The 10,486-nt window shown below is 50.9% G+C and overlaps 1 protein-coding gene across 1 annotated transcript; it reads right to left on the minus strand.

Annotated features, from left to right (window-relative positions):
* Window positions 1–665: 665 nt before the first annotated feature.
* On the minus strand, window positions 666–6,846 carry LOC100905231 (TGF-beta receptor type-1). Its single transcript, XM_018638875.2, is given in 9 exon segments — window positions 666–815; window positions 921–1,170; window positions 1,262–1,289; window positions 1,292–1,505; window positions 1,650–1,900; window positions 1,991–2,281; window positions 3,103–3,293; window positions 4,734–4,845; window positions 6,411–6,846. Coding segments are annotated over 9 exon segments (1,923 nt in total).
* Window positions 6,847–10,486: the final 3,640 nt, after the last annotated feature.

Genomic DNA, 10,486 nt, shown 5'->3' on the forward strand with positions numbered 1-10,486 from the left:
TCCAAAAATAATCTTGGGGGATATGAGTCATTAGACGCGTCCTATCGAATTCCAATAAGTAGTAGTTGTCGTGCAAGTCATGTGGCGAAGAGTTACACCTTTTTGATACTCATGAAATCTCCTGAAATCCCTGCTCACGATTTCCGTCAAATATACCTTCATTTTCCCTCTTCCTCCCGTTTCGAGTCTCGTCTGGCAGCTTTTTTGCAAGAGCCCGGAATCCTATGCTTTTGAATGAAGTGATCAGCAACGCACCCATGGGACCATCTAAGTCGTGATCGAGATTGCCACAGAAGAAGCTTGGGCTGACTGATGATTTTGATCACCATGAAGCTCCGTTGAGGACGCTTCATGATTTCCTCTACGTTGATGATGGATTCTCACAATGAATCAATGGCAAGCGCACGCTTTTCAGACGGTGCGGTTCGCTTCATTGTCAGTCGGCTCATATGATAGTCTCGCATAACGCTAGAGGTCCTCTGCGCATCTCCACATGTCTGCCGTCGACCAACATAAATAACACACGCACTCGTTCCGTTGGCGCGGCAATCAATAAAATATTAGCGCTCTTCTCACTCATTTGCGGCGCCCGCATCACGGACGCGGGTCTGCGGCTCACTTGCTCGCGTCTCTCATCCATATGAAAATTTTCTGACGGAACAAAGTTACGCCTTGACATCATTGGACGAATCGGACTGACTGGAACGATCGTTCCCTATTTGAGAAATACTTTTCTTGATTCGAAGGGCAGTCAAACGCGCCGTCGGGTTCTCGTACCAGCACTCCAACATGATTTTGCTTAATGCCGAGAGTTCCTGTGAACCAGAGCCAAGGAAAGATTAGGAAAGTCCTTTCCCCGCTGTAGGAAATGAAGCGAGAAGTGAACAATGAGTTTTCGGGAACATCAGTTCATTCCATACCTGACAGGCATTCCAAGTGGGCGGAATAGGAGGTCTTAGCTTGTCGTCACACACGACTTTCTTCATCTCTTCTATTGTGGGGTCTGGAGCGACCACGTCGAAGAACGGTAGTTGGTATTCTTCTGCGACGATTGTACACCGTCTACAGAGCTCCCAGAACACCAAGCCGAGAGCGTAGATGTCGGCGCTCTTGAACGAATCGAAGTGATGCATCGCAATCGTGTCGTTCAGGATCTCCGGGGAAAGATATCTGAAAAAAAGAACGGGAATTCTCCATAACTTTCCTGTTCGATTAGGCTTCGGATGCTTGATGTTCGAAGAGGGATAAAAGGCGCGCCTACCTTCTTGTTCCAACTCTGCTGTTCGGGGGATATCGATCGACCTCGTCGTCGAGTCGTATCTGACCGCCAAACCAAGATCGGCGACTGCACATGAAAGATCACTTTTGACGAGAATATTTCTCGATTTTATATCTCGGTGAGCGATGGCAGGCTTGCCCTGAGTGCCGATAATCTCTATATGAAGGTGAGCCAATCCATTGGCGATGGACAATGCCATTTTGTTCAGTGTGTACGGATCGATGGCCTGAAACATCAGTGGCTTCCCATGAGCGACTCTCAACGGCAAGGCCAGCCGCAGCCGTCTAGACCGGTCTACGGCTCTCCGTCTGACCGCTTAATCGAATGCGAGGAAACCGCAGAGTACCGAAACTGAATATCGTGGACTCACGTGCTCCATCAGGTAATCGAAGAGTGATCCGTGCTCGTGGTAGTCGGTCACGAGCCACAGCTGGGTCCAAGTTCCATTGTCTTTGTTGTCGGCAGCGATGAAGCCGAGTATATTGTCATGACGCAACATCACCGTCTGGTAGATTTCAACTTCACGGAACCAGGAGCGCTCGTCCCGGGTCGAGAAAATCTTCACCGCGACGTGCTCACCTCTCCACCGTCCTCGCCAAACTTCGCCGAATCTTCCCTTGCCTATACAAAACCAGACGGAGTGAGTTCTGAGCGATTGATTTGAAACCGATTCCCGGGACAGAAAATTTCGAGAAGAGCTTCCACACTCACCGATAGTTTCTAGGAGAGTAATCTGTCGCGCTATCGATCTCTGAACTAGCAGCGGAAGACCCGAACCGGAACCCGAGGTTGTCATGTCCATGAAGTCTCGGATATTCCCCGGTGGCAGGATCATCGGTTCGCTTTCGCCTCCTTCGCCAGAGTCCATCATTCGACGTTGTTTCCGACGCTTCGCGAAGTACAGCGACAGCCCGATCAGGATCATAGCGGCCAGGGTCAGAGGAACGAGAATCGCCATAATCCAGACGGCTTGTCCCGGAACGAAGGGTGAAGCGGCACCATCTTCATTGCAGAAATCGATATTAGGCTCTGTTTTCGGGTTTCAGAACTCTTCCTAGACGTGCCTGGAGGAAAGAACTCCCTCCAAACACATCAAGAGTTTCCGAATCCTACTGACGGTATATAACATGATTTCAACATTGTATATGAACAGATAGGGGTTTGATAATCCAGAAGCGATGACCGACTGACGAGACAAAAACTGTTCCAAGACGTACGTCCTGTCAGAGGAAGGACACGAAGGAGCACTTTGGGGTCACCACATGGCCTCTCGGACCTGTAGACGTCACTCAACACGAAGCATCCTGTACTCGGAGGACTTGTCGATCAAAATCTCGCCCGGAGGTCTGATTTTGACGGGAATGCGGGGGAGCGTTGGACAATCATTCCAGAGCGGTCGGATGCCGGTGCACAGCGGAGACGAGCATGCAATCTGATTTCGGGCTCATGGGAAGGCATGCATAGTTGGGGTCGTATCAAGGGACGATTCTATTCATGCAGGTTTCACGCAATGATAGAAACTTTCACAATTGGAACATCTAGAGGAGGTCTGGCTCACGGAATTCTTGGGTAGAGTTCGAAAACTGATTTTGCTCATGATTCACTCTCAGGGTTTTTCTGCCGGAGGTTCCAGAACGGTAGGATGAGCAACCGAAGACTTTGAAAGTTGTTTCCGAAGCGCTAATGGTTCACTATGACTTCAAGGCTTCGGGTCGCTTGGGGTCCGGACGAGCACGACAGACATCGGATTCTACTTCTACACACGAAGGTGTGAACAGGTGTCGCCGATGGAGGGAACGAATTTTCTCCACTGCAATTTCTACCTGGCGGCGCGATTGGCGAGAAGTCTCGGGGTAGGTTTTTGTTGCAGAAATCTTCCGAATCACAACACCAGGTGGCCTCTTCCACGATGCCACGACGGTAACCTCGGATGTCATACTCAGTGTCCGGATGGGTTCGGTTACACTGTACTGCGAATCCTTCATGAGGGAACATTCTCTTTGCGTCAAGGCATCTACGAACGATTCAAGAAAATTCTCAATCAAACGCATCACTCGAGGCGCGTCTCCTCACCTCGTCCTCCACCACGTCGGAAAAAAACGTCCCGGCATACCAACCACGTGAATGAAAGAAATACCGTGCAAGCTTGTCACGGCTCGAAACGTGACACAAAGATAGCTGAAACCTGCCATGAAGCGGTTCAGCGACATTCCCCGAATGCAGCTAGAATTCACGAATTCGAAGATGAAAGATGCAGGATTCCACCATCATGGAGAAATATCTAACGGATATCCGGCAAATGATCCAGCAGCGTTAGCAGCTCGCAGAATCAAAGATTTATCGTCCCGGATCGTTAGGAGAAGAACAGGGTAAGAACGCGCGTCATGCGGAATCGGCGCGAGATCGATCGTCACGATGCGAAGATACAGAATGCAGAGAACCGCTGAAATCCCAGATCGTGAGCAGCGCAAGCCAAAACCACTCCAATCGTTTAGTATCAAGCCCAGGAATCCTTGTTGAGCTCCGTCGGTGGGATTCGGGCTCCCGGCTCCCTTACGGACGACAGCCTTGTCCTGCCCCAGATAGGGGAGTCCGTCAGTCGGTATAGCGTCCTGGGTGCAATCGGGCTCCAAGATCCCGAATCACGTACCACTAGCGATGGGAGACAGGGCAGGTCTCACGTCCCGGTTGCAGAAATCTTTATCGGAGCAACAATACTGGCTAACCTTCCCGTTCGGCGCGGTAGTCAGGCATACCAGAGGTTTTGGTTGCGGCTGCAGCTCTTTGGTCGACAGGCAGCTGAACGGAAATGTTGGGCGATGAGTATGACTATTGAGTCGTGTATTCGTTTGAGATTTGTACGTTTTCGGGGTGGGTAGGTACCTAATGAAAGTCTCATTATCGATATCGAAGGAGCGGTGTCGATCTCCTTTTTCTCGATTCGTAAAAAGGTTCCACGGCGAAGGCCAACACAGATCGTCTGCGGTTCGCGCCGACGCTCTAAAAACGGCAGCGATTGCCAACCAGACATGTCTGGCGGAATGGTACTCATGTTCTAGCAGTGTTCATGGGGCAAGTCGGTCACTGAGCTGAAGATGGGTGAGAACATTCTGGCAACGAAAATACGGGACCGATATCACGAGCGCGCTGAGCTCTGCCACCCAAAGCAAAAATATCAGACGCCAGATTGGTTCATCTTGGATAAGGCATATCATTTGCGGCTATTCAAGAGTTTCTTGATCGAGGGAAAACGTTTCCCGGCGAGGGAAATCTCCCTCTGCGTGATGAGCTCCGTCTCGTCCGCCGCCGCAGCAGCAGCAGGTGCCTTTCATCCTTGCTCCCTCACGTAGTTCTTCCTGAATTTGTGCGCGCGAGTTTGATTCGCTAAAAAAAGGCGTTATTCCAGATGTCGAGGCTAACTAAAACTCCATCTAGATTCTCCACGCATCCATACCGATAAAAATATTCCAGTTGGCCATTTTCCTTCCGCTCCGATCCAGCGAAACAAACTCCATCTGTTTCGCAAACCTGTTCCGATCCGCAGTTGTTGCAATAGCAACGCCGTTCTGAAATGAAGAGCGCGTTATGATTGGCTCATTTGCACTTGAGACCGGTCACGATTCCGAGACTGGTAGAACTATAAACGTGCGTTCCCGACGGCAAACTCAGCTGAGGGGCGGAAGCGTGCTGTCCACTGAGAGCTATTTAGAGAGCTCAACGCTCATTTCGAACGCTCCGCGGCCGAAATATACAAAGCTCGCGTGACTCGGACTCGGACTCGGGCATCGGAATCGCGTATCTAGGGATGGTGATGATAACAATGATTTCCTTCGTCTTAGACCTGTCTGGCAAGATACCTTCGTCGCCAGGAGAGTCAAGAAAATCGTTTTGCCTAGCTTACAGCGACCATTGGAGCTTGAGCCAAAAGAATCGAACTCATGATCCGTGGCTCTCTCTGGATGCTTCAGATGCCGAGTCGGTGATCAGTGAAGTCCAAGACTAGATGGATCCTAACAGAGAGCGGAACTTGCAATCGAGACTGTGGCGAAGCGGAAGTTTCGGATCATGATTCGTTGAATCGTGAAGCAAAATACTGATTCCATTACTGAGCGCGGAAGCCGCTATTCGGGCATGCGTGCGGTGAGCGACATGTGAAATCTTCTGCGCCTTAATTTCACAAAACAACGCCTTTTGAATAATTCGGGGAATGTCCATCCCGACGGCAATGCGATCGGCTAGTATTGTTTCCAGGAACAGAGCGAGCAGCTCTCGACCGTGGCTGTCCCTGTACACGAACGATATGAATTGTTCCTTCAGCGTCGTGTTCAGAGACCGCTCAGTCTCCATCCTGATCGCGCGACGGGATCGGTCAATCAGAATGTACTTAATGAGGAATACTCTTAGGCACAGAATCAAGTGAGGTCACCACATAGCAACTCAAGTCATTCGAGAGAGTTCCGCGGTGAGAATTTCGGTAATGACGCCTGAAGGAACCAGTCGACGTTTCATGGATCATTTCAGTCCCGCAAACTGAGGGCGCATATAGAAGTCTACGACACAACAACGCGGAAGCGCTAAAAAAATCGGAGAAACTCGCTCCGAGTCCGGGACAGGATCGATATCCTTGGAAAAAAGACGCGGATTCCGCACAGATATCGCATGTAGTCAAGTCTCGGGGAGGAGACGGGAGGAGTCTCCGTAATCCTGAAGGCGATTTGTTCCTGGAACATGATTCGAGCTGTCCCAGAGCTCTCGATGAGTATCGATTCGTATCACATGCGGAGCATGAGAGCTCGAGCTCTGGTGGAAGGATTAGAGTCACCGGATTGATGCCGATAGGGGAAAACCCACCGAACCGGAAAAGCTCAGTCAACTCCCATTTGCGCGGTGCGATTTCGAACAGAGAGTTCGCGGCTGTTCTCGAAGAAGAGGAAAGAGTCGCTGCCGAGCACACGATTCCCTTGAGTTGGTCTGGATCAGACGGAATGGAAATATGTAGGAATTCATCGGTGCTCAAGTTTTTCCATTCCCCTCTCAACGTCACGCTTGCGAGTCGAGGAACCGATCAACGAGGATGGGCGGTGGAGCGTTTTGAGCCTCGACAATCTCTAGCGAATTCGAAAGCACTTACTTCCTTCGATCGTCTGATTTCTGCTCTCTTCAGTTTTGACTTCGAGACGGGGCGTAGTCGAGTCTGAGGATTCTGCGCTGATCCTGACGCTCTGATTCGAGTCGTCCTGGCTCACATCTCTCACTAGACTCTCGGGCTCAAACGGAAGTAGAAGTCCATCCTCGTCTGTGTCGAAAGCAGTTTGGATGCTCTCAATGATGGACCAATCATTCGGTAGATAGTCACCCGAGGATCCTTCGAGCTCGATCGTTCCATCGAGATCTTCTTTCGACACGAGCTCATTCAGCTGAACATCGAACTCGGATGAAGTCAGGCCGAACTTCCTTCGCACGATATCCCTCAGTTCCTCATTCGCGACTCGGAGAGCCTCTTCCGCTTTCACATTATCCCCCGCGTCAGAAGCCGTCAACAAGTGGTTCACATTCCTCCGAAACATGGAGGAAGCAATCAGCGCGACGGTGTTGAAACGCGCTGAGAGCCGGCTGTCAACACAACGGTATGCGGCCGTCAAAGGTGGCGATCGAGACACAGTCACGGAACTACTGAAACACTCCCCCGTTTGCTACTCTTCCAGCACCAATTAAATAGAAAAACAGTGGTACCGACAGAGTAGAGTTTGGGAGAGGAGGGTAGAACCAGTCGGGATGTCACTTGTCAACTCAGACAAACGACGGCATGACAAGCTGCGTCGATTTGAGGAGGCTGCAAATTGTCTGGGAACGGATGATTGCTCTCCTCCGCTCTTGCGGTTTTTGGACCACACCGAGGATCGCCACAACAAAATTCACAACATTTTGGTCGGAAAACGTCGCGGTAAGGAGAAATTGTCGCGGGACTTCACGCCTATACCGCGTCTACTTTGGAAACCGCAGTCTCCGAAGGAAGGATGCAACTTGAACATTTCCGCTTCCGCTCGGTGAGAAAAGGATACAGATCGCGGCGAGTGCTACCGCACCGATTGAGCATCAGGGCAGCGTGACGACAGGATAAGGCTGACACGATGCTGCTCTCTCGAAACTGGCAATAGAAATTAGTTTGAGGCCTTCCCTGTTACAACAGCCGACCACCGTGTCAAGGAAGGAGCCAGGTAGCCAGCGAGCTGCTGGCAAAGCAGTCAGTCTGTCCGTCAATCTGATAAGCGGCGCGGACGATGATCATCATGTCGCATTTACAGATTGCACTTAATTACCTCTGAAAACGATGCCGATCGCTCAGAGCCACCACTGGAATCGATGTCATACGAGTGATGCTCGACTAAGGGTCTCTGACGGGCGGTAACTCCTAGAAGCGATAGCCCCGCAGCCGCTCGCAGGCTCGGCTCGTCGCCAGATCCAAATCTAAAGGAGACTGCAGCCGAGCTCGTACGCCGCTAGCCTTGCTCGAGGAGCCTCGGAGGAGCCCAGGCTTGAAATTTGACATCGCGTTCGCGCGAGATTCCCCACAAGTCGAGAAACTATGATTTGTCCCAGATACTCACGACTCATTTTGGCAGATGGGGGTTCCTTAAGCATAAGCACTGCGTTAGGAGATGGGTCCTACGTGAAGGTATAACAGGATCCCTAATCGCGGCATTCGCTGTACGGGAGCATCCCAAGAGGCAGAGCGCTGGCCCGAATGTACTTTTCGAGTCCAATCAACTGATAAACGTACAAACAGACCACCACCACCACACTCGTAGCAGCAGCAGATACTTGTTGTTATTTTTTCGCATCAGCAACAAGGATGATCTTGACTGCCTGCTTGGCCTAACGAGCGAGCGGATGGTGGAGGCTTATGGCGCCAAAATTTGAATCTTGGCCGACTCGTTCCCGCTCCGAGAACGTCGAGACGCCAGTTCCACGAGACGAAGCGAAAGTCACGCAGTCATCACGAACGCTCCACAGAGACAAGAAATTAGAGGAGCAGAGTCGCGTACTCAAATAGGTACTTGCCTATTTTTTCTTTACACCCTGTCATTCCTGTGGTCGTGCATGCTTCTCGAATTTCTCGAAAGGGAAACTGAAGTAGACCTCCGAGCGTCGATTTTCTCCGTGGCATAGATCCTCGAAGGGAGACGTGGGCACGGCGCTGTGGGTGGCTAATTCGAGTGGCGTCAGTGATGCAGCATTGGCGTTCAAGGGACCACGAAACCACGAGGAACATCTTCACGACTAATGAGTCTAGACACCATATCAGCTTCAGCCCGACGCCCAGCCTACGACGGTGAATAAATGAGATCGGAGAATCCACTAGGCGAGGAAAAGGAAAGAGCTCGGTTTTTCGCTCATGTCGAGAGCGTCTAGGTAGGTCACCGTATCTCCTGGGCCTGAGCCTACTGAGTGGGATCAAGCTGCCGCTGGCGATCGAGCAGCCTCCGGAAGACGAGAACGATGTCGCGCTGGAGTCTGAAGGCTAAGGAGCACGATACAGCTGCACCGATGGAAATACCGACTGCCCCGCCATTGGTTGAGAGCGAGCCTCAGGCCTCTGGGCCGTTTTTCTCGGGTATACCCCCACCTTCATGACGGCGAGCTCCGGGATTTGAGAACAAGCAGTTTCATAGATCCAAAGAAGTTCGTTCACATCAGAGCTGGGAAAACCCTGAGATGCAGTTGCCGCATCTGAGAGAGAAACACCGGGAGTTGTTGGAAATTGTTGTTGGCGAGATCTCCGGGGCGTTGCTCGAAGCTCCGGTAGCAGATGCTCACGGAACTGCGGCTTACGCTGCCCTGGTTTCAGCGCAGCGGTAGGCCGACGGAGTGGGCAAAGCAGTCCGCTCGCTCGAGTGGGAGCTCTGCGCTGGGGCTCTGGTGTGACTACTCGAGCGAGTTTGGCAGTGTCTTTGTCGTAATGCTGGACGAAGATACGCACAAAGACGTAGCAGGCCAAAAAGAAGAGAATTCGCCCTTAGAGAGTGTGCATCTGAGAAGTCTGGAGCTTTTGAGCTTCGGAATTCGTATACGAGTTGTGATCTCAGTTTTGTGCTCGGAACTTGATACTCTCTTCAAGAACAGAAGTGAATGAAAGACTGAGAATCGAGGTGCAATACGTGTATGCGGTCAAATGCCATAAGTTCTTGGGAAGAAGCTGAGGATGAAGTGAACATGCTCCTATTCCAAGGTCCATCTCTCGGAACATCCGTGCTTGCTCTCCTCGAACTTATCTCCATTCTCATCCGGTGTTCCGAAATTCAAGAACAGGTGGCGTCAGCAAAGCGATTGCGATACCTCGAGGCAAAACCGGCCTGGTTTCACTCGCAAGAATCTGAATCTGGTTTCGCGAGTACGACTCCAGTCGTATGCTCGTGTAGGACTCTCTCTTTTGAAATGAACTAGAATTCCTGAACGGACGTTTCAGATTTATTCTCTTCGCACGAGCGAAGACCGACCTTCACATCGGCAGGTGGATCGCCCCGGATGAGTTTTTCCCGAAGTTGTAGGCTGTTATGAACGCTGAAGTTAGGACACCTCTATCAGATTCTCTATCATTCAAACGTCGGGGAACCAGAATGTCTGTTTTGGAAATCGGATAATTATACGTTACCCCCTGTGTTACAGCCCCAGAACCCGATCGATCTACGAGTAATTTCCCAGCGTTTCATCTCAGGATAGATGTGTGCCTGGAGTATGCTACTCTCGTCGCTCAACACCAAGAAATTGATCGGAGCTGCGTGTTTTGTGTCTCAAAATGGACTCACAGCTTACATAGGGAGCGCTTGGCGCGAACTTGTAGGTTGAGGAAGCGTTGTTGTATACCTAAACTTATTCCAAGTGCATTACTTTCGTTTGAGCTCCCTCACGGCAAAAGCGGATATCGGGGATGACGACTCGGAGAAAGAGGGCCGCACAAGTTTCCTGGCGGAGGTGAGAGAGAAGCGCTAGTCGGTTTACATTTCTAATTGTTCGAAGCCAGCGCTGGAGCCACTTATCATCGGCCACGACTATAGATCGGATGAAGACGAAGCTCAAGCGAAAAAAGATCCTCGCTCAAGGAGATCTTTGTTGTGATGAGTCGCTTCTTCGGGAAGATACGGTCTCTGTGATTGATGGGGACGATTCTAGGAGTTCAGAAGAGCGCCTCATTAATATCTGACTTGA

The sequence above is a fragment of the Galendromus occidentalis genome, unplaced genomic scaffold (assembly GCF_000255335.2).
Source record: "Galendromus occidentalis unplaced genomic scaffold, Mocc_1.1 scf7180000077191, whole genome shotgun sequence".
In the NCBI taxonomy this organism is placed as follows: domain Eukaryota; kingdom Metazoa; phylum Arthropoda; class Arachnida; order Mesostigmata; family Phytoseiidae; genus Galendromus; species Galendromus occidentalis.